Genomic DNA, 26,499 nt, shown 5'->3' with positions numbered 1-26,499 from the left:
TCTTTTTTATCAATCCCACATTCCAGGAAAGCTGCGTCTTTGACAGACTATGTAGGAGCAGGACTTGTCTAGCTGGTAGATGCGCTCATCCCATTAATTCTCCTCAAATACCTATCCTGTTTAAAAATTTTGAGTCGTTTTTCTAAGGCCATCAAAGGACGGGGGCTTTAAAGTCATTGTCACTTCCCAGAGTGTTAGAGAGCTCTTTGGTTATTCATCCTGAAAGATACAAAGGCAGCAAAACATCTTTGTTAGCTGAGGGGGTGAGCACTTTTATCAGAGTTTGGGAATCCTTCCTATCATACTGGTTTTCCCCCTTTTTTTCTGGACCAGATGATTCACTGAAAGGAACTGAATGTAATTATGTTCTTTCTTGAACTCAGATCTTGTCTAAGCCATCACTGTGAGGTTTTACATGTAGGAAGGGCAGACCTACAGGAAAACGTCATTATTGTAAAAAAGTTTTCACATTGGTAACAAAGGGAGTCAGCACAAAATGTTTCCATGGTTACACAAGGCCATATAAACACTCACTGAGAATTAAGAGGGTCATATTTTTTTTTAACTGAAATTGATTCTGCATGGCCTTATGTAAAAATAAATAAGAAGCTTGGATCAAAAATTAGTGTCTGGATAAATTTTATTAGCAAAATCAGTATCATGGTTCACATAGATGAGCTAAAATATGTGAAAGCCAGGTTAGATGGGGCTCTGAGCAACCTGGGACAGTGGAAGGTGTCTCTGCCCATGGCAGGGGATTGGAACCAGATGATCTTTAAGGTGCCTTTCAACCCAGGCCATTCTGTGGTTCTGTGATCCTATGTTCTACTAAAATATCAGCAAACCCCACTGTTAATGTCCTCCTGGAGGTGAGAGGTGAGTGGGTTCACACCTTTCTCTAGCACTGTTCAAGCTACCTACAGACCACTTGAACACTGTCTGCATCAGCCGTGAGTCTCCCAGGTCTGTGTCTGGCAGCATCACTTGCAGCTATGTTCATGCAAACCCTTATTACAGATGTTCTGCAGCTAGGGAAATAGTGGCCAGCAAAAACCTAGTTTTCCCTAGTTTTTATTTTTAGTTGTTGTGACAGAGATGAGTGAAATGTGCAGTTAAGATAAATATCTAAATATATTTTGGCCCATACTTGAATATATCCAGGGAACCTTGGGTACAGAGCTATCTTCATCTCCCACAGCAGCTCCCACCACAAATATAGCCCCTTAGCTTTTACAGTAACCACAGTATCTCAATAGTATCATTGGGATTAATTACTTTCATTCCCATTTCACAGGTAGAAAAGTAGCTTTAAAAAGCTGCATTCTTCTTTTATCTCAGATCCACTAAAGGCATTCTAGCTACAAAACAAACAAATCTTTCAACTGTGCTACTGAATCAAATTCAGCAAACACACCTCAGACTAAAACGAACATATTTTGTCTTTACTGGCATAACATGCAGCAGCTACATGTTCACCAGTAATGCTGCAGTACAAAAAAAAATTAAGTTAACTTTAGCAGCATAAACAAGTCCTTAATGTCTTTCGCAAACTTATAAAGGCAATTCCCAGGGGAGTTAGGAACTGAACACAGGTTAGTGACTTAACCAACAGACACTCCTGTCTGACTAGCTGACCTCTCTCTGAGGAGAAATCCTGCAAAATTTCCAAGAACCATCAGCTTTTCCTTGGTCTCAACAGGACTCGAAGTCCTGAGCACTGGGAATGCCACAAACACCATCTGCACAATACTGGAGCCTAGTTCTGATAAGACCATGAGTGTTGGCAACATTTTTATAAACCCTTTTGAAAAGCACAATTTTAAATGTATTGTACATCACTGGGTTAGTTATGGTATATTTTTCATTACTATTGCAATAACATCTGGAGGCCTTGGTCAGGATCTGGCCTCACTGCCCCCAAACTGTGTGAGACACAACTTTTCTGGGTTGTAGTGAACGAGACCCTGCAGAATTCCTCGTGTAAGGGGAGAGGAAGTGGGGACATGCTTCTGGCATCTGGGGCTGGCAGGCAACCAGGTTGCTGTGGGATTGTCCGATGGGCACGTGTCCAGTCGGGAGAAGGGCCACAGCACGAGGCTGCAGCTGAAAGTAAAACCTTCTCCCAAGTCTGCATTCACACACAGCCCCACAAGGTGAAGCAAGTCAGCTGCAGAGCAGGCACATGACACTTCTCCTGCTCCGTGACCTCAGTTAATCCAGCCTGCAGGATCTCCAAGCTGGAGATGCTTGATAAGGGCAGGAGGGTTGGCCTTCCCCGCCGGGGAGTGGTGGGAGCATCACTCAGTGCTTGAGATCCGACAGCGCTCACGTCCAGGCACGAAGCAAGACACCAGCCTCCCTCCCATAAAGCTCAGAATCCAAGAGCAAAGATTGAACACCCAGCTTAAGACAACAGGGCAGAGGAGGGGCAAGGCTGACGAGAGGAGGGGGTGTATTTCTGGATGGAGATGGGAGCTGGATTCGTAGATATGCCCTCAGGCAGTCTATACCAGCAAACACAGCAGTAAGCTGTACTTGTAAATATATATTTTCACTTACTCAAACTGTAAACAGTGATGACAGCTGGGAGAAGAGCAAAGATGGGTAGGAGGGAGGAGAAGAGAGGGGTTTTTTTTTAATTTCTTGGGAAGAAATAAATTTGTCAATCTCAGAACTGGTGAAAAAGTGCACTGGCATCCAACCAAAACCCAGCTCCTGCATGACACATGCTGACAATCAAGGTTTGTTTTTTTTCACTGAATGAGATCATTTCACAAAGCATTGGAGTATTTTCAGGTTAGGGCCAGATCCTCACATTGACACAAGCCAGTGGGATGACTCAGTGCTGCTAAACTACAGAAGATCTGGCCTTCTAGACAAAATTCACATGCCTGTATCATCAGAGAAAATGGATTTCCAAGGCCTTTTAATCCTTGTTCCTCAGATCCTGTGGATAATATTGTTAGATCCTGCAATTCCACTGTAATGATATTATCCTTCGAGTCATAGACTTCCTAGAGAAATCACATGAGATTCTCACTATGTAATAAACACACCATACATCCAAGTCTCCCCAGGTTCCTGAAAACGTTTTGAATCAGCAAAATCTAATCAGTTCATTTCAAACTGTGTGGAAGGAAAGCCTGTTCACTTCCAACAATTAAACAATTTGTGCTTCTAAACATATTTTTGTTTGTTTATTTGGTTTAAAGTTCAAGTCAAATCAGCTGTTTTGATCTGTTGAACTGAACCCAAAATATTTTCAGATGGTCAGCTTGTAAACTTTTTGACAGTGACTCACGTTTTCTTTTGCCAGATTCATGACTTTTAACTCTTTGAGACGCCCTCAGCTTTTGACTCCCTCTCTGCTCAATTTTAAATGGTGCTTCAAACCCCAGTTAGGTTCTTTGTACCTGAGACAAGCTCCAGTGATTTAAAGCATTTTCAACTCCTTGCAAGCAGAAAAATTCTACTACAAGTAGCACCAATTTCTTCTGTACACTTCAGATAACACCATCTCAGCTTTGTAGGGCTCTAAGCATAAAAACTGCAGTAGAGATGTAAACCTCAACAGCTCCCTGATAATGTGCTCAATTTTCTGCATTCAAAGCCTGTCCTGCTTTGCCCACCTGAGCTGAAGTGTTCAGGGACATCTCTGGAGCATGAAAGTACCTGCTTTTTTACAACGTGTGAAGGGGGGAACTAGGTTTTGCAGCTGTTCTTTCCTCTGGAAGCTGCTGTGCAGAGATGGCGGAGAGGAAGGAACATTTTGTAGAATTGCTCTTGCTGGAGGAGCTAGCAGGAGAAACTGGGGCTATGGCAGAGGGAATGATACAACAGGTGTGTGCTGCAGAGACCCAGAAGCTCCAGAAATGATAGTGGGGCAAAATCAAGAAGTGTTTCTCCATGTCTGCATAGACCATCTCACCCAATTCCCAGCAAGTTCTGTGATATGTGAGTCCGATGGGGTGATACAGCCTGTGTGTCTTTCTCTAAGTCCCTCCTAATTAACTTTTAACTTGGCCACTGTTGAGAGAGGATCTTAAGGTGTTTGACTTTCACCAGATGGCCAGAGAGAAAGGATGGAAGTGCTATTTCCCCTAAGGGAAGTCTAGCCAAGGCAGAGAATCTTGGAGCCATTGGTATCAGACAATCCAGACAGCATAAAAATTTAAGAACATCCAAACTGCTGCCGGAGTTTCGGTTGCAGTTTGATTTTTCGGGAAACCAAAGAACCTAACCACAAGTCACGACACAAAGTTCATTTTTGGTACTACTCAAGGAAGTGTGCTGCTGCAGGAACCAGCAGGTCCAAACCCTGAAGTTTCTCTGGCCTCTGCTTAGGTTGGCTTCTTCCAGTGCAGCTCTGTCACACCACGGGCCTCCTGTGCACCTCAGGCAGGTCAGCTTGTCTCTTTGGCAGACAGATTTTCACCTGCAAAACAGGAATCACTGGAGCACAGTTCAGCCTGATGGGAATATCATGACAGTAAATACTCTAAAAATCCCAAATCACAAGTTTCCTGAAGCTGAGGAGAAGTGCTTGTCTAGAGCCATAATTCCAGCAGTTGCCTCTGCCAACAAAGCTCTAATGATGGATGACAGGACATGACAAAAAAAAAGGATTTCACCACCACCAGATCCATGTCCTTTCCCAAGCATAAGCTGTACAACACAAGGACTTTGCAGCAGCACATCTGTGTCCATGGTGTACAGGTAAACCTCTGTCTGACAGAGATTTTTATTTTAAAAAACAAAATGGAAAACACCAGAGTAGATCTGGCCTGGCCCTACAGTGTGTTTGCCAGGTGGAGCCCACCTGGAAACAACCAGAGGCACAAGCATGCATAGATAGATGGAGCTGCCTTCCACAATCAGAGACATTGAAAGGGTGAAGATCCATCCTTGACAGACAGATTCAGAGAGTCTTCTGACCATGTGGTTGTGTCAGAGGCAAGAGGAAGCATGGAATCACAGAATCACAGAGCTGATAAGGTTGGAAAAGGCCTCTGAGATCACCAAATCCAACTGGAAACCCAGCACCTCCATGGTCACCACTAAACTGTGTCTTCAAGTGCCATATCCACGTGTGTTTTGAACACTTCCAGGGATGGTGACTCCACCACTTCCCTGGGCAATCTGCCCCAATGCTTTACAATCCTTTCTGTGAAGAAATTTTTCCCAGTAGTGCAGTCCCTGACTGTTCCTGCTTTAAACCAGTGCCTCTTTAATACAGGCTCAGTTAATATTTCATGGTTGAGCTGGTGCAACTTCTCTGTATGATCCTTTTTAAAATGGTTTGTTTGATTTTTTTTTTTCCACCAGGAGAACAAATAGAAGCTGAACTGATAGCAAGCAGATTAACCCAGTGAAAAGACATTGAGTCAGGGCTATGGGTTTGAGTATTTGAAGAATGTGAATAATGATAGAACAGAACCAGAGAGAGAGGGGGCCCTTCTTTTGTCATTTGTGATTAGTTTGCACAAGTTTCACTTTATCAGCTGCAGTGGAGTTTCCCCTAGTCTAAACCAGTGTTAGAGAAAGAGGTGAGGCACAGGGAACACCAAGAGTGAGAATTTTTGAATTAGAGAACTGAACAATCTGGACCGTATTTAAGCACATACATTTCATACATAGAAGACTGATGGGGAGGCATAAAGAAAAAAAAAAATCTTGTGAAGATGCTAAATGCAATTTATTCCAAGAAATAAGATCAAAAGAAGTGTTTGAGCAGGAAAAAATTTATGTTGTATGCAAAGCATAAAAAAAAACTTAGCAAAAAAAATCCTCCTTGGCATCTACCCCAGAGAATACCAACCAGGAAAACAAGAAGATAATTAAGCTTCTGTGTTGCATTACTTTAAAAATTCACTTGAATGAAAGCAAGTAGTACAATAATGAACTGAGTCAGCGAGCACTGTTCAATTAGAGGTAGAATTTAAGGGCATTTATAAGAGCAACACTTAACAAAGAACAACTTGGTCAGGCTTATTGTTATGGAAAAGGGGGAAAAAAGTTGTGGTGTGTTAAATGGCATTTATAAAATAGGACGGTCTGCTCAAACCACTCCAGATTAGTCCTCCACAGCAGTAAGACCTTAAAATTAGGTCAGGGGGATGAAAGGAGAGTTGAGTCTAAACTGTTTCGTACGAAGGCGGTGTGACATATGGAACATGTTACAACTAAAGCAGGGAGCATGAATGGTTTCAGGAAAGAAAATGACAGGGCACTCCATAAGGAAATTTACAACCATGGAAGCTTCAAAAGGAATGAAATTCCTATTTATTTGTGTATTTATTTAGGGGAGTCAACCACTGCCTGTGTTCCGAAGGGAAATGATGATAAGAATTATTTATTCTTCTTTCCACCTTCCTAATAATGGCGTCTGTGGGGTTTAGTTTGTTCTATTTCTCATTGGGCTGCAATTTTGCCTTCCAAGAACACAAAGGACAAGAGCTAATAACATTTTAAGGGCTATGTTCTCCAGGTTCAATTGTAATGGTTTAAAAACCTTCATTTTTTTGTATTGTCTTCTGCTTTCACAAGGAGCTTTATAAGTGAAGACTTTTCAGTACAGAACAGTCCTTGAACAAGCTGTTCCTCAGCCTCCCTGCTAGGTATCTCAGATTCTGTCTCCTGAAGGAAAATACTGAACATTAATCCAGAACTTCAATTTCAAATCTTGAACCTGAGACCTTACCGTAGCATGAAAATTTCTCTTCAGTTAGAAACAAATTAAAGAAAATTGAGAGATCATTCATTGTCTTTATACCGTGCATAAAACTCTCTTTTTCACCAAAAGTTGCAGGTTAGGAGGAAAGCAATAAAGTTACAATACATTTTTGTGGAGTGATACCTCCATTAAAGGCATTTCTTCTGTTAGAATGTAGACAAACTAGTCTCCTTTCTCACAGTAATGCTATTTTTTGTCCTCCACATAGCTGTAGACCAGAACAACCAGCTTCATTTATTTGGCTCAATATTATTCCCAAATTTAAGGAAAAGGAAAGAATTTGAAGAAATGCTGATCTTAGCTTCAGCTTGGTGATAGAGCACAGACAACAGGACAGGAAGATAATTTTGTTTTACCAGCTTGTTGTTCAGATATTTGTATATTCCTTTTTTCAATATTGTTAGAGATCTTCCCCGGAAAGATCTTCCAAAAACAGTCCCACTTTCTCCATCCAGGTAAAGCCGAAGTAGCACCACACAAGTCTACAGAGTTGAGTTATTTTAAGTCTATAGAATTATTTTAAGTCTATACAAGCAACTTTTAAGCAGAAGACACAGCATTGTTTCTTAAATTCCTCCAGTTTATTTGGAATCATGCTGATTGTGAGCATTAACACCTGACCCATTCCCTATTGGATTTCCTCATAACAGCTTACCAGTACTGACACTAGCTGAAGACAAAACCAAGCCAGCTCAAACTTTATGCCAGAATATGACCTCAGTTTTATGCAACTCAGTCTGCAGTCGCCTGCTTTCTGCGTGACCAAAAGCAGAATTTGGCTTCAAGTATTAATTTTTAAGAGCTGCATATACACAACTCTCTCCAAGCATAATACCATTTAATAATTTAAAATGGGAATAAATGTCCTTTGCAATTTTCCCTAATTTCTAACAGTCTAAAAATATGTGTCTTATCTTGCTGGATGACTCTAGCAAAGTATTTTGCTTGTAAACCCAACCTCTGCACATGCCCTTGAGTTCCATGGTCCAGACAGTCTGAATCCCCCAGGCTTGACCTGCCAGGTTCTCTTCTGCTTTCCTCTCACCTATAGCTCAATCAAAGCTATACTGAAGGTTTGACATCCCAAACTGTACCCGCATATAAATGATGACAAGGCCTTCATGACACTGTCAAGGAAGAAATTTCTGAGGTTTGAGGTGATCTCAGCCCAGAGATGTTGGTTTAGGGTGAGATGATGGGAGCACAGCACAGAAAAGAGGCTTGTGGGGGGTTTTGTCGTTTCCTGGGAGGGCACAGGAGATATCTCCTGAATATGTGCATGCTTCCCATCAGTTCCAGCCACAGGAAAAGCTGCCTTCCATCAAAAAAGCCCTTTGCTCCTGCATGTAGCTCAGCAAAGCTCTTTGTGTTCCCACTGTCAAAAAGGCCTGAGAAGTTTTTATCCCCTTTACATGCAGTTATCCCAAGATATTGACTGACCTCTCACCTTTTATAAAGAGCTCCCCCATATGTTTGCCTCCCCAAAGTTCCTAAGGATGTGATTGCTTTGTTTTGTTTTTGCAATGGGCTCCTTTCCATATTTTCTGGTAACAGACTGCGAGCAGGTTAGGAAGGTCCTTCACAGGTTTCAGGGAATATGCTCCCCAGTTTTCCAGCACTGGTAATGTCCTACCTCGTTTGAACACATGCCTTTACCTCAGAATTTGCACAGGATGCACTTGCTACTCACCACACATTGACAGTGTTGGTACCTAGTCAGGAATGCAAAAGGAAGGGAGGATTGTCCCCCCCCTCTTCCCCAGCTTTTCTCCCATGGCTGTTCAAGCTCAGCTTGCTCAGAGCAACTCTTCCTGCAGCCAGAGGAGCAGGGACTGCTCACCCAATACTCCCTGCTGAGAGGAAGTGGGTGGAGAGGGGATGCTGAGATGACAGAAGTGCAGAGAGCCCAAGCTTCACCCCACTCTGCTTCCTCGCTCGCCAAAAGAGCTGGCTGGGAGCATGGGAGAGTAAACTGCTCCATGAAGAAAAAAAAAAAAAAAATACAAAAAAGGGGGAAGAAAAAAATGAGGATGAAGTAATTGACTTTTGTAGCAGAGCAAAGGGAGTGCAAGTGGTGGTGGAGGGAAGATAGGGAGGAACTGTGACTGACTCACAATATATTCAGTTCCCCGCTCCTGGGGAGATGCAGCTGTGCATCTCCCCTCGTATAGGCTGTAAAGTTACACCACCGTCCAAAGTAAGCATCCCTAATTCTCCTACTTCCTGAAGCACAACAGTGTTTGGCTCCTTTTTAATCAGGGATTTCTACTGTGCAAATTGAAGTCTAGGACCAGGCTTTTCCTATGTGCAGAATTAAAAATCCTTCCCTTGGTTGTTTTGTTGGTTCCTGGGGAAAACTACTGAACTGTTACAGCCGATTTACATTGGCTTGATCCTTTTTTAAAGCTCATTCCAAGTTATTCTTAATTCCTCAAGGCACCTGAGATGTTGCGCATGAGCCAGCCACAGACACCTTTGGCAATGCTTTCCACATCCTTTTTCCTCCCTCTGCTTGCTTCACAGTTACTTCTGACTTCACTTGAGTAAGGACTGTTTCCCTTTTCTACCACCTCAGTAGGAAGCAATATGGCATGGAACTACTTCTGATTTTGGCCAGCTTTGGTTAAGGCCAGCAGAGCCCAGGGAAAAAGCTGAAGGAAGAAGCTAATCCCTGGTGTAAAACTAACCTAGACCAGTCCAGACCTCATGAGAGAAAGAACTGAAGGCCCATTGTCCCATTTTCTTCCCACGTGAGCTTTGGTTTGCATAACTTAGGAAAAGTCACACAACCTACCTGGGTTTCACTTTCCAAACTGTAAAACAGCATCCCTCTCTTACCCTCTGTTCGCAGAGGGGTTGGAACTAAATGATCCTTGAGCTCCCTTCCAACCCAAACAGTTCCATGACTCTGTGATTCTGTGAATTTTGGGGTGGTTAGATGAGAGTAGGACTCTTTTGTGATATGTATAAAGTGTACATCTGAAAAAGGGGCAACCAGAAGTCTGCTAAAAAATTACTCTTTCCATTCCTACTTCTCATACCCTGAGAATTACTTCAATCCTGCCCTTCTAGAATATAATCTTTCTCATAACCAGAATTTCTTCAGTAAGAAAGGATTTTCTAAAAAGCCATACAAGTTACTGACTGTATGAGAGGTAAGGCCAGCTGTGGTACATCTCATTTGCTTTCCTCACATGCCCAGTTTAAGACTTTGCTTTTCTGTCAAATATCTGGAGATCATATGCTTGGTGAGAGACAACATGTGTTAAAGTACTCCCAGCCCTAAAACTCCCCTTTCAAGGATTGTTGGCAAGGGGGAGCAGGGAAGGCATTGTGTGTCAACAGCAATATGGCATCTGGATTGAAAGATAAGAAAAACCACCATGGTTTCCAAAAACCAAGGCCATTTTCAGATGGATTTTGGACCTGGCAGAGGTGCAGAGCTTGCATTAGTATAATGGGAGAACGCAGAAATCCTGTTTTGACTTTGGAAAGGCTTCTAGAGACTGTAATTTCCAAATGATCAGACACTGGATGCAAATTAGCAGAGCTAATTCAACCCTGAGCTGAATGTGTGAACAGTCTGCACTGCAGCAGGGCAACTCACAGACTCAAAAATCAGATATTCTGCTAGACTGGGACCACAATACTCTCGCCACCCTGGAGCATTAATCCCCAAATATAGTCAAACTCATGGCAAAGTGTGAACTGAGAGTTAAAACTGGAACGTGTCTCGAGAATAATTGCATGCTGGAAATTTTATCCACATGCACATCTGTGAACTGGGGGACTCCCAAGAAAAGTTCCTCTTCAGGCAGATTTTTACCAGGAAAAAAATGCAGAGGAGCTGGATTTGCCAGAACAGTCCTTACCCTCAGGACAGGCCTACGTGTAAACAATTTGCTGTAAACTAATGCCAATTAGCAGGATGACTTTTGTTCTCTAAATGAGCAATAGTTTTTTGAAAGATTCAGATGCAAAGGGAAAAAACACAAGCCTGTCATGGGCACACATTGTATTTGTGAGCTCTTCTCCATAAGAAGGACCTGAAGGTCTCACTGTGCACCTGGGAGCAGTTCTAGAAGAGCCCTCATGATTTCACTGAGAGAAGTTGTAGGTAGAGGTGATTTCTCCTAGTAATCAGCTTATTTAACTGGTCGGAACAGACAAGCTCTTCCAGTACAAAGCTCTTTTTAAAGTCTGACACCTTTTGCAAAGAAGCAAACTTCTAACCTTTCCCCCCACCAAAACACTTGTGTTTTATCAGAAATACAAGACTCCTTTTTCTCTGAGAATGAATTTAAAAACATCACCTTAAGCTGGTTGTGAGCAAGCTACTGCACCTGTGCAAAGGGCATGGAAAAGACCTTAATTATACACAGCAGTGCTAATGTCTCACTACCATCCTGATGGAAACAATTCAGTTGCATCCTGTGTGTATGTTAAAATAAAGATCAAACAGCTGTATTTAGTCACGTTGTCATTCCCTGCCTCCCTTACTGTGCAAAAGCTTTGTCCAATTAATGCTGATTTTAAAATATTTGGATCAGGTCTGGGATCCTTTTTTAAAGAACACCGCATCAGATAAGTTGCACCTGCAAGCCTAACAAGACTTTTTAATCTGGGGGGGGGGGGGGGGTTGTGAATCTTTGAGGAATAGGGAGAGGCAATTCAGAGAGCAGCTTTTGAGTCACAGAGTGGTCATGGATGGATTTCTGCATGGATTCAGGGAAACCTGGAGTCGTGGGCTTTGGAAAAGCAAACACAGGTGCAGTTTTGGGTGAAATGAAGCCGGTCTTCCCTGGCAAGGCTCAGTGCTTGGGACAAACTCCAGAGCAGCAATGCTGCTCCTTCTAAACAATCTCAACATGGGAAGGGGCTGCCCAGGGAGGTTTGGAGTCCCCACCTCTGGAAGTGTCCAAGGAATGATGGCATGTGGCACTCAGTGCTCTGGGCTGGGTGACAAAGTGGTTGTCAGTAACAAGTTGGACCCGATGCTCTTAAAGGTCTTTTCCAACCTTAATGATTTTGTGATTCAGTGATTCTGTATGCTCAGTGCAAACATCTGTGTTCAAGGGTCACAGCAGAGCTCTCAGAAAAACAAATAAATACCTTTTTATTTTATTTTAATGACAGAAATATCTCAGGTTAACTTTAGGATCTATTTTAATTCTACACAAACAAAAGCTCATTTCATTTCTAACTAGCAGTCCATATATTGCCCAAATTTCTCTTTCCTTGTGGGTGCAAGTCCTGTCTGTATCCATAAATTAGGCTTAGGAATACAAGATTTTTCATAATGAGACTAACACTTTTGAATTTGCAGCCCTTGCTTTATTCTCTCTGCTTCATTTCACTGTTTTCCATAGTTCACAAAAGAAAAAAGAAATTGGAAGGTATTAGAAAAGACAGAAGATGATGTTTGGAGCTTCTAAACCATAATAAAATAGAAGAAAGTCTTTTGCTTTCAATGCAAAATCCTGCAAAATAATGTATTGAAATTCAAAGCTGAAAACAGTTTTCCCTTCGAGTTTCCTAATATCATAAAAACTTACAAGTAGTGGTTTAAAATTTTTTTTTCCTATTTTTTTTTCTAAAATATTGAGTTGTTCAGTGGCAATGTAAATGTAAAAACTTGTCAGATCATCCAGCATCACATGGTCTCCAGGAGGCTGCTCTTTCAAAGCCTAACAGGAGAGGGATAAAATTCTGATAATCTGAGAGGTGCTTTCCCTTCTCCTCCTGCTACCAAATTAAACAAATTAAACAAAACCCTCCTCTGGCATTTTTAAATAGAACAATCAGGACAATCTGTTACAAGGCCAGGCTTGAACCCTTCAGAATTGTGGGGAGGTGAAAGAAGTTTCATCTGGAAGGCTGCTCTCAGCTTTAATTATGGACAACTTAAGCCCTCAAAGCCTCTCTCTGACGAAAATAAGACGAACTGCAGCTACTGCCTGACTTTAATACAAAACAATTAATCAGCCCTGGTTGAGCCAAACTAAGTCCAGGTTGACTTGAAAGGTTAATGGATCTTCAAACTGTTTCAAGAGAAGACTTAGATGGAGTTTCAGTGCTGCGAGGAAACACGAAACCCAGGCCTCTTTGGTGTGGCTTTGGGTTTGTTACAAACATCTTGCAGAGCTTGAAAACTGCTTTTGATGATTGGCCTAACTTCCCTTTCCTCAGCTTAATCCCAGTGTTCCTGATTGCACTCCTTTGCCCCACCCTAAAGCAAATGTTCCCTTTCCCCAACACTTTCCAGATCTTTGCCCTGAGTTTTCTGTCATGCCCTTTCTGCCAGCGCAAGGCAAAGGCTTGCACCTTCACGGCAATTTCCTCAAAGGTCAGTTTTACAACCCTTTCAGCCATTTTTGCTTCTCTTTCCTGATTTTCTTTTTGTGTGACAATACCTTCCAATTTTCAAGCAGCTTTCCCAATTTTACTTCTGTGCTACAAGAAGCAGCAATTCCCTTCCAACTGTGCAATGAAATGCCCTCGTATTTGCATTTATCTAATACTGTGCTTTTCCAACGTTCTAGAACATTGCTGGGTCTGATCAGGTACTGCTCCTTTCTAAGTTTCTTTTCCTCTATGTATATCACAGCTCAATACCAATATTCCCCCAGCACAAGAGCTTTTAATTTCTACTTCAGCTTCCATTTTGTAATTTTCTGCCAATATTTTATTTTTCCATCTCTTCAGCAGAGACTGTATTTCTCTTCGTTTACTGCTGTTTGCATCCCCTCCAAATTCAGCTGCAAACTTAATTTGTTTGCTGCTTATCTCTACTGCTATTAACAAACAGTAATGAAAAGATTAGCTAACACACAGTTTACCAGTTTAAATTATCGACTACCACTCCACTACCTCTGGAGCTTTCTATTCTTCTGTTTGCAAATTACTTCTGAAGAAAAAACATGCAAGTGCAAAGATCTGGGCAAATCTTCTGCTTTTTGGAAAATTAGCACAGGTCCAGGCAAGTCAAGCTGTTTATTCAGCTATGAACATGACCCTTAGATTTCTTTGTACTTTGGGCAGTTTTCAGACTTAAGCAGTGAATAATATGAAGAAATACTTCAGCTTTTGTGGAAATTATTTACCCCACTACAGATTTATCTCTTTGTTGTGACTAAGATGGGGCTGACTGCTCACCTGGGATGGCATTGGCTTCATTTCCCTGAATTTCATGCTTTTCATTGATTGATCAAACTTTCAAACAGCATTGCAGGTGGGCTTCCCTGATCCAGCCAGTACAACATGAAAACCCCAACCTGTCTGACCTTGCAAATATCAGCTGATTTCTGTGTATTCCAATTTCAGGTCTTTTAAAATGGGAACAATGACAGTACTCCTACTTTGTCAGTAATAACCAAGATAAATACTTATGGATTGCTCCAATATCAGTAATGCGAGAACCACAGAGTGCCCTGGCTTGGAAGAGACATTAAAGATCCGCCAGTCCCAACCCCTGCTGTGGGCAGGGACACCTTCCACTAAACCAGGTTGTCCAGAGCCCCATCCTTCAACACTGCCACGGATGGGGCAGCCACAGCTTCTCTGGACAACCTGTGCCAGGGCCTCACCACCCTCACAGGGAAGAATGTCTCTCTAATATCCCATCTAAACCTGCTCTCTGTCAGTGTGAAGCCATTGCCCCTTGTCCTGTCACTCCAGGCCCTTGCCAAGAGTCTCTCTCCATCTTTCCTGTGGGCTCCCTTCAGGCACTGCAAGGCCACAATGAGGTCACCCCAAAGCCTTTTCTTTTCCAGGCTGAACAAGCCCAAACCTCCCAGCCTTTGTTCTCTCAGTAGAGGAAAATCAGCCAGCTACATGCAGAAGAACCCAAAGGATGTCAGGGTATATACCTAGAGTAATAAAACCCTGTGACTATTCCATAGAGTTCCTTCCTCTGCAGATATAGAAAGTAACAAACAGACATTTTGACTTGACAAATCTCTTCCAACACACCAGGGAAATTGGGATCCAAGCCTTCAAACCCCTTGTTCTGACCGCCTCAATACACAGATTAATCAGTCAACAGCTTAATGCAAAATGATACCACGGCAATCAGGGCATAGACAGACAGGTGTAAACACGTAACTGTGTCACAAAAATGTCACTGAGGGAAGGAATGGGAACGGAAAAGGACCTTGCTGTGACTGAGAAAAGCCTGCCTACTCCTATAGCTGATTCTAGACCTGGGGATGTAGCTGGGACTGCTGATATGGTACTGGACATTATTAATAGTCCAGTTCCCCAGTGGGATTGTGAGAGGATGCTGGGGAGTGCCAAATGTCTCCGGGGAGCTCTCAAGTGCCCTGGTGTTGGTGGCGGGGGAGGGAGGTGTAGGGCCAAAACCTGACAGAATTAACTGTGCACAAGGTGTGAGAAGCAGCTGCTGTTCCAAAGAGTGAGGTAAGCACAGAGGAACTGCTCCTGACCTTTGTCTTGGAGTCAGGCAAGTATGTGTACAGCAGCCTCATCTTGATCTCCAAAAAAAAATACAGATGTATCTGTTCAAGGATCAAATGTAGACACACACCTGCCATTGCAATCACCTGGATGACTCTACACAGCTCATCTGACTGTTCAGACCACAGCGTGCTCCTTGCAGCAGATGTGTTATCACAAAACTGGCCTTCAGGAAGATGTTTCATATGTTGGGAAAACTTCCCCCAACAAACAGTAGGGTCATGGTCACCCCCACAGCTTTGTGGGTTGGTCCAAAGTGCAGAGGAGTTTTACATGCTCAGGTGAGCAGTTGTCCTGCTGTGCTTTGCTCAGCCAGTCATTTGAAGAGGAAAAGGAAATGTCAGTGACTCTGTGGGCTGAACTCTATTTCCATAAGAAATTAGGCATATACCATTCACTGGAGGCTACTGGGGCTCAGATGTGTCTTCTCTTTTGAAAATAGCCTTGAGTAAATTGATTAATACACCTCTGAACTGCTGCAGAGATGAACAAACTTTGGTGGGCTCCCCCTCAGATGTGTGGCTGCGCTCCCCTGACCGTATGCCAGAGGAATGGATTAGTTTCAAATCCCTTCACTCCATGTTCCAGTTTGGTTGGCCCTCAGGAAGGGAGGGTTAACACTTAGGGCTGCCATCACGTGGTCCCACTTCATTTTGTCTCTGAATTCTTCAGCTTTTAAGAGGACCCATCTCTTGCGAAATCTTTAGCTTCGATCTGTATGTGTTGAAATTTCCGTATCCTGAGAAGTGGAAGTGTTCAGGAGGGTCACCGTGTCTTCAGGCACATTCAGCATTCTGCTGCAATCTACCTTCATAAATCCATATTGTACAAACAGTCCATCACTGTTCTGAAATGCAGTGCTAATTTTCAGATGCAGTCATTTCACATTCCCATATTTTTGAACATTCAGAATGCTTTCCTTGTTCTGTACCTTTCCCATGTCCCCCAAAGCACAGAGGACGAGGGCTGCATTTCTTCCCAATATAATTATTAGGGAGAGGGAGTCAACGGGGCAATCCATGGCTTGGGAGGTTGTGAAAGCAGTGCTCAGCAAACAATGACAATAATTACACTGTCCTCTTTGGTAAAAGCCTGGAAAAGCTGTCAGCCACCACAAAGGATCATTAGCTGCTCGGTCTGAAGAACAGAAGCTGCTCCTAAATTTTTTAGAAAGTGCCAAACACTTCAAGCTGACTTACATAAATCATGTGGGGTATTACAATGCTGAATGTAAAACTCAGCAGTCACTCTTCCTTCTATTCCAGTTCCTCTTAGCAATGGCTTACAAGTAAATACTTGGGCAGTCTCTCACAGTACTAGGATTTCATGCTTTCTGCAGAACATTTTAAATGATGTTTCGCTCCTTCCCTGTGTAGAATGTTCAGCTACTGACCAAAATAAAGCAATACACATAATTTTTAAAACACTACAAATAAAACCAAACAAAAATTTTCACTACTACATAAAGTGGTGAGTCTGAAAAGGGCAGAAAGTGATTTGCCAGAGTTTGTTAGGGATTGAATTTATCACAGGAAGGAAGAGGTAAGCTTATTTACTTCTCCTAAATTTAGACCTTCCCTGAGCCACCTAGCTCAGATAGCATTAATACCCTGCTAAAACTGCAGTGATAGGCAGGAATACAAACCATTAAAATAGAGTAAATCTAAGCCACAGCTGGGAGATCAACCAGCTTTGCAATGCATGAGCTTTTCTTTTCTGTGCTGTGTGCTTTTCCCCTCTGTGCCACAAATGTCAATGATCCCCAAGTCAAACTTGCTTAGTGCAAACTAGCCACAAACACAGCCAAAATGAACTTTTGTCGGGAATTTACATGTGGAAAATTCCAAGAAGAGCCATGAAGAACAACAAAAATATCTTGCTAACATCAGCTAACCAAGAAAAATTTTAGTTTGGACAAAATTTTTTTACCTGAAATGAATCATCTAAATTAAAAAAAAAAAAAAAAAAAAAAAAAAAAAAGAAGGAAAAAGTCATGTGATGGATTGAATTCTTGGGGGAATTTTTATACCATTCTCCAAAAGGCCAAAAACAGAGCTGCTTGTGCTGAAGTAGTTTCTGTTTACATCCACACAATCCTGTGCCCCCAGGAACCTGGAATTTGAGTCAGTCTTCCCTCAGACAGGACACGTGTGTTGAAATCTTTCCTCCAATCCAAGTCCCCTCTATAGATAATTTACTCACTGGGCTGCGCTAAGTAAGCACTTGTTCTGCTTTGTGAATTGCATTGTGGAACTTCTGGAGGCATGGCCAGAAACACCAGAATTATTTGCTTTGAAAATATGAAAAGATAAACATTTTAATGTTTTACATGTTCCTCTCCTTTTTACGGATTTAACAACACGCACGCCAAATAAATTTCAAATTATCCGCAGTTCAGACAGGCACAACATTCCATTTTGGGCAAAGAGCCATTCATCAAATGCAATACTCGCCAGACCTGCAAACAAATATACTTTTAATGTGTCTTGTAACCAGATTTCAGCCAAGGCCATAAACCAGTTGCAGTTTCCCAAAAACATCCGTTTCTCCTACCTAGAATAGTGCCTTAGACACACTCTGAGGTTCTGGACTTTATGGAGAGCCTGAGAATTTTTGGTCATGGACTGGAACTTCTGAACAGCACTTACGAACTTCCTAGGTTGGAGGAACTCCCTGAAAACTGTAATCTCACCAAGCCTTTGTGTTTTCACTCTAAGTTTTGCACCCAGAAAAATATAAAGATTTGTTCTGAAACCTTTTCACTTGTGCAGCAAATAATTTGTGAAGCATAAATCAAACTACAGCTTGAAATTCAAAGTTAACATCTTTCCCACCAAATCCATAAGACATTTCACATGAAGTTCAGGAAAATACTTCTCATCATTTTTCCCATTAATGGGGTTCCTCCACAGAGAAGAAAAATAGCTCATTTTAGCTGCTCCAACTCTCAGGTCCCCAGCCCTTCCTTTTTGCATGCAGCACGACATTAGAGCCTGCAGGAACTCCAGCCTTACTTTTCCCACCTCATCACCTGCTCCAACTTGTGTATTTTGCTAGTGCCACTTAGTTTTGAGACTGAGCAGAGCAGTGATTGCATGCAGCTGCATGTTGGCATGAATAATGCTTCTGGCTTTTGAGCTGAGCCTTGTCAGAGCTTTGCTCACCATCCTGTGGGTTCGTGTGTTACCCCGTGTGTGGATTCCGGGTGCTGCGAGAAATCTGCTCAATGACATCTGTTTAATAATATTTTTACTGTTTTTAAAAGCAAATCCTATGCTGAGGGAAGGAAAAATTGCACGGCAATTTTTTATCCAGAAGGGTCTGGGCTCTGAGATCCATCTACATTAAGTTAGTATTTATTTAGGTATGACAGTAATTGTATGGTAACTGAACATCTTCGATTTTTTTTCCCCCCCAAAAGCAAAACATTGCTGCAAGCAACAGTCTAGATTTAGGTGAACTCATACTGTGACAAACTGAGAATGGAGAAAACACATTTCTTGTCCATAAAAGGACAGCTCACACATCCACAGAGGGTAGCTCTAATTTTGCTGCAGTTCCAAACTATGAAGTGGGGACTCAATCTTGCAAAAAGGAGTTTTGTTTAGAGTGGATAGAAGGTTGTATGGTAAAAGATTTTTTCTTCTTTTTTTCCTTTGCCTTCTTAAACAGAAAATGGTGATTTTTTTTTAAGTGGAAAATTTTCTGTTCAGGAGGTCTGATATTTCCACTGTTTCTCCTGGGAAAAACACAGAGTACTCACAGTGTCGAAGGAGGGGATCCTTCCCCTCATCTCAGCACTGGTGAAGCACATCTTGAGTGCTGTGTCCAGTTCTGGGCTCCTTAGTACAGGAGCGAATCCATGAAAATTATTAAGGATTGGGGTAACTGTGCTAGGAGGAGAAGCTGAGAGAGCTGGGACTGTTCATGCTGCAGAAGAGAAGTCCCAGGGGGATTTTACTGAAGTGTAGAAATACCTCACAGTAGGGAGTAATAAAGATGGAGCCAGGCTCTACTCAGAGTTGTCCATGAAAGGACAAGAGGCAATGGGAACAAACTGAGGTTTGGGAAATACTGCTGGTACATGAATTTTTTATTCTTTTTTAAGTTTAAAGGTGGTCAAACACCAGCACAGGTTGTCTAGAGGGTTGTGGAGTCTCCATCCATGGAGATATTCTAAACCTGAGTAGGCAGAGCTCTGCAAGCTGCCCTGGCTGATTCTGCTGTGAGCAGTGAGATTGGCCTAGATGATGTCCTAAGGATCCTTCCAACTCCATCTGTCCCACAGTCTGTGACTCTGTGCCTTTATCCCAGAGTGCTAGAGGTCTCTGACACGTGCTGGATGTGTTTGCAGAGCAGGAAAATCAAATCCAAGGCTTCCCTGAGTCACTTGAAGCAGTACTACAGTCAGGGTTTATCACAGACTATGAGGGTGCTCTAAGATGAGTTTTGTGTTTTCTCCCTCAATCCTCTACTTGTGCAGCAAGTTTATAAACAGGTGTGCTCTGAAGTGAATGGTCTGCTTTCATCACTTAGTGTTTTACACTGATAATTGATTTCATTTAAATATAAATGCAAATACCAAACGTATAGGTGTCCAAATACACAAGGAGAAGAAACACCTCCCTGGACAGTTGCTCATGGCTCTCAGCTACACAAACAAAATGACAGAAAGGCTTAAAAAGAAGTGACAAATGAGATTTCTAGAAGATGGACAGGAGGTAGAATTAGAAAGAGACCACAGGAGTCCACATAGAGCAGTACATGGCAAAGTACGAAGAAGCAGCGCACTTTTAGGAATGGTTTTCAAAATACTATCTTTGAACAAGGTTTTTCCATTTTAGGGGGTGGTGAGGAGAGAGATGTCCTCAATCTATCCTTGAATATTTCTAATTGGTGTCAGTTTTGTTTCACCTTGTATAAATGTAACGAAGTAACTTCTTTAAAAACCACCAAAAAAACAGTCCCCAATCCTGAAAACAACCCCTACAACATGGTCTGGGGGTCCATCTGCATTCCCCCACATGTATCATAGAGGCCTAATCACCACTCTCTGACCTGACTGCATCATTTTCCTTCCAGAGCTCTTTCCCTTACCAGAGAGAGAAAGAGAACAAAAGCACTATTGAAACACTGGATTTATTTCCTTCTTATGGTAACATTAAACACAAGACATTTGATAAATAAGAATTTGATGGATCTGAGAGATCTCAGCACACAAAACCTGACAACATTTAGCAACGTCAGAACTTTTTCATCTTACACCGTGATACAGTTTTCTACTGTGCATGATCCTGCAATTTTGAAACTAAACTTCTCTGTGGAATAAACTCTGTGGAAGTAACTTGGCCTCTCTCTGCTGCCAAGCCCTGGCCAGACTATACCAAGAACTACCTACCTCTGCAGAGAAATAGCTTAACTGATATATATACCACTATGCATGGAAAGAGGAAAGGCAAGGCCTAAAATATAGGTGAAATATTGAAAAGAAATTCAGAAGAGAGTTGCACTCATTAAGTATAACAAATAGTATCTGCAAAGAAACACACAGCCTGTGTTTCTATATCTCTATATATGTATCTTTAAAGACACAGATGTTACTAAAAAGAATCCCAATTTTTATGTTTACAGCCTCTAGCAAACCTCCCTCTTGGATTGTTTTAACGTTGACTTTCTTCTTCTTTGCAGATCTTACAGGTGAACAAGGTGATGTCCATCTTGTTTTATGTGATATTTCTCGCTTACCTTCGTGGCATCCAGTCTTCCAACATGGATCAAAGGAGCTTGCCAGAAGATTCGATAAATTCTCTTATTATTAAACTCATTCAGGCAGACATTTTAAAAAACAAGCTTTCTAAGCAGATGGTAGACATTAAGGAAAACTATCAAAACACGGTGCAGAAAACAGACACTCAGCAAGACATGGACGGAGAGGAAAATGTGAAATCAGACTTCCAGCCAGTTATCTCAGTGGATACAGATCTCTTAAGGCAGCAGAGACGCTACAACTCGCCCCGAGTCCTCCTGAGTGACAACACGCCGCTGGAGCCGCCGCCACTGTACCTCATGGAGGATTACATCGGGAATTCCGTGGTGGTGAACAGAACCTCCCGGCGGAAGAGGTACGCGGAGCACAAGGGCCACCGGGGGGAATACTCCGTTTGTGACAGTGAAAGTTTGTGGGTCACGGACAAATCCTCTGCCATCGACATTAGGGGACACCAGGTGACTGTTCTGGGAGAAATTAAAACAGGCAACTCTCCGGTTAAGCAATACTTTTACGAAACGAGGTGTAAAGAGGCCAAGCCTGTAAAAAACGGCTGCCGTGGCATTGATGACAAGCACTGGAACTCCCAATGCAAGACATCCCAAACTTATGTCAGAGCACTGACTTCAGAAAACAACAAACTGGTGGGCTGGAGGTGGATAAGGATAGACACCTCCTGCGTGTGCGCCTTGTCCAGGAAAATAGGAAGAACATAGATCTGCATCTCTTTGCTATATAAATTATTACTTTAAATTATATGATATGCATGTAGCATATAAATGTTTATATTGTTTTATATATATTATAAGTTGACCTTATTTATTAAACTTCAGCAAATCTACAGTATATAAGCTTTCTCTCTCAATAAACAAGAGCAAAGGGTGTGTGCCTCTGCTGTGGCCAACTCCGGGGGTTTTTTTTAAGACTATGTTTGTGACACTGCTTGTCGGCAGCATACCGTAACCTTCCTGTAAAATCTGTGTAAAATCAGTATTTTTCATTCAGTATTGTCAAACCAGTGACTGTCATTTAGTAAACTTGTTAAAAATCAGTTCAATGCCAAGAGTTGTGTACATATTTATATTCCCTGCTCTATATGTTCATATTTAATTAGATCCACAGCATTGACTCCTCACCACCAAAAAGAAAAATGGACCAAAATACCTGTTGTAGCCTGCAGACGATGTCAAATTTACAGGCATCAGGTAGCCCTAAAATAAAGTTTCTGTGTATTATGCCAGCTCTGCCGGTGAAATGACCATTTTCCCTCTGTTAGCATTTCAGAATGGCTGCTAGTAATCCAGGATCATCCTTTTGTGTTTTGGAAGCACATTTGTTTTGCAACTGTTTCTAATGCTGCCAGTGCATCACTGAAAAAATATGAAAAAAATCTGAAATATTTGTAGCCAAGAACTTACTGAAGCCAAGAACTAATGATCTAAAATGATCATTAATATAATACATAAAAGATGGTTTGTTGTGATCAGCCTCTTCCTCCTCACACAAATCAATTATCTTCTGCTTGCATTGTTGGATCATTCCTCTCTGTCTGAGTTTTTAAATTAGAAACAAAGCTGGTGGTGTCTTAACCTTAAAAGAGCCCTTGGCTTTCAAATTGTAGTAAAGAAAGATACGATATCCTGGTGTAGATATCAAAGCCACATGCCCATATGAAGGCTTCCTTCTCCTCAGCAATCCATTCTCCATCTTTCCCAGGGGGAAAAATGTGTTGAACTGCTCGAGAAATCTGGTACCTTTCACAGGAACATGAAATGAATGGTGGCTAAAATCCATGAAGTCAGTAGTTATCCTGAAGTTCCTCAATTAAGCTGATGAGTTGTTGCTTAGGACAGACAAATGTGCTAGCATGTATTTACCTCAAACTCTTCTTTGGATTGTCATGTAGCTCCACTGGGGACAGGAATAAAGACACTACTTGAAGAGATGGCCCATTACACATTAGCTGTGCAATGCCCTGGATGGGATCCCACTCCCATGAAGTAAATGAGAGTTCATGGCTAGGAACAGAATTCAGATTGGGCTGCAGATTATCTGTGTCCAGAGAGACCCAACCCACAGCCAGGGCTGGAAAGTACCAGCTATTTGAAAAGTTTTACTCTCAGTTATTTTCTGAGGGTTTTACAGCTACAGCTTTCACTGCCGTAGCGTGTTCAGCATCACGAATGAAAATGAGATCAGAGCCTCAAACACAAGGTTGCAGGATACATTTGCTTGTAGAGCTTTCACTCCTGGAAAACCAGTTTCAAACATGCAACAGTCCATGAAAGACAGCAAGCTGTGAGGTCTCCCCTAATCCCTTACAGAGAGTGCTGCACAGCATAAAATCACCAGGGAGCGGGACAGCTTGCCTTGAGGCCAAGCTCTGGAATAGCTGTGTCTTGGAAAGCCAGGTTGGAGCTCGTGGGTATTTTCTTCAGAGGAGGCCAGAAGCAAAGCTTTTGAGAATCATCTCAACTTTCAGCGTGAGGCCAGGGTATTTACCTCACAGGAAATATCATCACCTCGCAGCACTAAATCCTAACTTTGCTTCGAGCAATAGCAACTTCAGAGGTTCAATACCAAGGCAGTCATTAAAACGAGAGGATGTAATGTAACAAGGAACCCGGTATCTGATAGATCTGATTAGAATATTTCTCATTTCTTGGCAAACATTTAAAAAAAACCCAACCCCACAGAGATTTTACTTCTTTTCCTGGTAGGAAAGTTTAAGTTTTAACTAATCTTTTTGGCTTGGCGGAATAAGCATATTTTTCAGAGTTCTGTCCTGCTGGATTTTTTTTTGTAAATTAAAAGCTTGGTTTTACACCCTGACTTTCCAAATAAAGATCATCTGCAGATGCTGGGATCAACTGAGAGCTGATATTGTCATGGATCGCTAACTTTAGAGATCTCCTTTTTTCAGTGTGCCACATAGGTCGATCTCCATGTGAGAAGAGGAGGTAAGAAGACCAATTTAGCTTGGTGGAATCCCATTAATCAGAAACTACCTTGTTCCTGCAGCGTGGATGTCACTTTTGTTTACATCACTGTAAATCCAGAAAAAATCTACTGAACACAGGGAAGAAAATGTAGCTTTATAACAATGTTAACAACATCGGAGTTGATTCTAATGCCTTTATTTCTGCTCACTGAAAATCAAGGGAGGTTCATTCTTTAAAGGTTCAAAGAAAGCTATTTGTCATTTTCCACTGTAAATCCAGTAACAGGAACTGGTCTTTGACTCTTGACTTTAACAAGTATTTTACAAGCAGCCAGCAAAAATGTCTCAGACTAAATATGCCTGTCATCTGAAACACATGAGATGAGAACAGAGCATGGTGTGTACGGTTATTAGAACGGCTGCCTCTTTCCCACCCCAGGAAAACAATGAGCGGAAGTGTTACCCCCTGGATCTGATCCAGCTTCCACTAAAGTCAATGGGAAAAAAAATCTCACCTTCTCCAGTGGAAGCTGGATCAGGCGCCAAGCAAAGAAAAACCTGCAGATGTCGACCAGAGAGCAAAGCAATCCCACACATCAGTAACGCGTTCCTGTAAATCCTGTGTACGCATAAGATGCTGTATAATTTTGTAACAAGTTTGTAAACAAAGCCTGTAATAAATTTGTTAAGGTCTAATTTTCTTTTCACTGTAGCTGGGGATGGTTTTATTGTCAACTTTGGTCATGGCACAATGGATTTAAAATTCCTATCTGACTTCTATTTGGTTCATGTTAAATAATTAAGCAAATATTCAGCTCTCAATGCCAGTTTAATTTAAGCATTCTAAAAATCACTTCCATTAGGCAGCTCAGATGCTCTGTCAATATTGTTTTGCCAATAGATCATTATAAACACACATTTTATTTAGATTTTCTCCCAAATGATTGAATGCTATTCTGAAATTGCCTGTCTGTGTCAAACTGTATTTTCTCCACTTTTCTCCCCTAGTTTTTTCCAGTCCATTTAGTAACAGCAAGAAATGCTCCACCGAGGTTTTGGGAAACCATCTGCATTTATTTTATCACCTTTGAACATGTGTTCAGGAATGAAGTCTGTGCAGAGAGTTTACTGCTACCAAGAGATTTGTGCGGCTGCACCAGGAAGAAACTTTGACTGGACTTTACAGAGTGTGTGCTCAAAACCAGTCTGCTCATACTCTGTTATTTCAATTCTTTAGCAACCCGAGGCTTTTGCATTGTGTATCTGCAGACAATACCAAACAGGAAACGAGCCTGATTGGGAGTTTCAAAATTAAAAATTTCATGATAACGACCTGCTATTTCTGACCTCTCGGCGAATGTGTTTGCACAGTGAAGTCAAGCACAGGAACATTCATTTCATTTAATAGAAACATTGTGGCAAAAGCAATGGGATTCTGTGTTCTCCATGCTTGGTAAGCGTGTGTAATTCATCATGGATGTGGGGCAGGGGGAGGAGGAAGAGGAGGAGGATAGGATAATAAGCACTACAGCTTGTGAGAAGTAAAAGGCTGTGCTCTGGCTTGGAGCATTTTAAAGTGTGGAGGGGTTTGTTCTCTGAAATGCTTTGTCTGTATTTTGTTACAGCAGATGGCAGAATGACGAAGCAAGCACAGATGTGGTGTAAAAAACCCAAGCAATACGAGGATAACAAAAAACTTTCCCGGGAAAGTCGGCCACTCGCTACCACTGTGGGTCCCTGCGGTCCTGGGCAGGTGATTGCAGAGCTCAGCCATGACATCCCTAGTTTAATGATTTAACTAATCTCTGTGGGGAAAAGAAAAAAAGGAGTATTTCTTTTCCTGAAGCTCATTACATTCATGAGCTGGATAATTTTCTTTCTTTTCTTTTTTTTTTTTTTTTTTTCCCTTTGAGTTGTTTTTTTGATTGTTTGCTTTTGGTAATCTCTAGTTGCTTTGGCACCTCTGATGAACAACAAGCGGTAATGCTTTGCGTGAACGTCCCCAAATATAGATTTCTCCTCTGTTTTAGGGCTGAGCTTTGAAGCCAGCGGCACCTGAAAGCCATACTTTAGCCACGGAACTGGCCTTTTGATGTCTTGACCTCATGTTTCCTGACATTTTGATCACAGGGTCCTATTTTGGAGCTCTTACCCACACAATTAGGTGAGATCATGACCAGGCTGATTGAGAAGTGGCTGTGTACACAACAGCCAAGGAGCAAAGAGAGAGCAAGGCAGTCCTGTGCTGTCTTTGCATCCACCTTCACACATCTGCTCTGATTTCAGTCTTGAGTTGCATGATCAAGGGCTGGTGACCAAGGGTTGCTTTCTGCATGTCCAAGGGTTCAGATGCCCAGGATATCCTCGAATGGTTTGGGTTGGGAATGACCTTAAAGATTATCTCATTCCAACCCCCCTGCCATGGGCAGGGACACCTTCCCCCAGATCAGGTTGCTCAGAGCCACATTCAACCTGTCCTTGAGCACTTCCAGGGATGATCTTTGGCAGGAGGACAATTTCTCAGCTCACAGAAGCATGCCTTCTGTGAATCTGGGTATAACTTCTGTAAAAGGTTGCTGTGGT

General features: G+C 42.0%; 1 protein-coding gene and 1 long non-coding RNA gene across 2 annotated transcripts in view; one reads left to right on the top strand and one right to left on the bottom strand.

Annotated features, from left to right (window-relative positions):
* NTF3 (neurotrophin 3) overlaps positions 1 to 24,617 on the top strand; it is a 49,094-nt gene extending 24,477 nt beyond the window's left edge. Inside the window, exon 2 of the mRNA XM_008638546.2 lies at positions 20,897 to 24,617. Within this exon, the coding sequence (XP_008636768.1) occupies positions 20,897 to 21,691 (795 nt within the window). The 3' untranslated portion in view covers positions 21,692 to 24,617. The remainder of the gene's footprint in view (positions 1 to 20,896) is intronic.
* LOC108448261 overlaps positions 623 to 26,499 on the bottom strand; it is a 35,502-nt gene continuing 9,625 nt past the window's right edge. Inside the window, exon 2 of the long non-coding RNA XR_001864097.1 lies at positions 623 to 4,435. This is a non-coding gene — a long non-coding RNA (uncharacterized LOC108448261). The remainder of the gene's footprint in view (positions 4,436 to 26,499) is intronic.

Source organism: Corvus brachyrhynchos, unplaced genomic scaffold (assembly GCF_000691975.1).
Source record: "Corvus brachyrhynchos isolate BGI_N302 unplaced genomic scaffold, ASM69197v1 scaffold317, whole genome shotgun sequence".
Taxonomy (NCBI): Eukaryota; Metazoa; Chordata; class Aves; order Passeriformes; family Corvidae; genus Corvus; species Corvus brachyrhynchos.
This window is presented reverse-complemented; position numbering and strand designations above follow the sequence as displayed.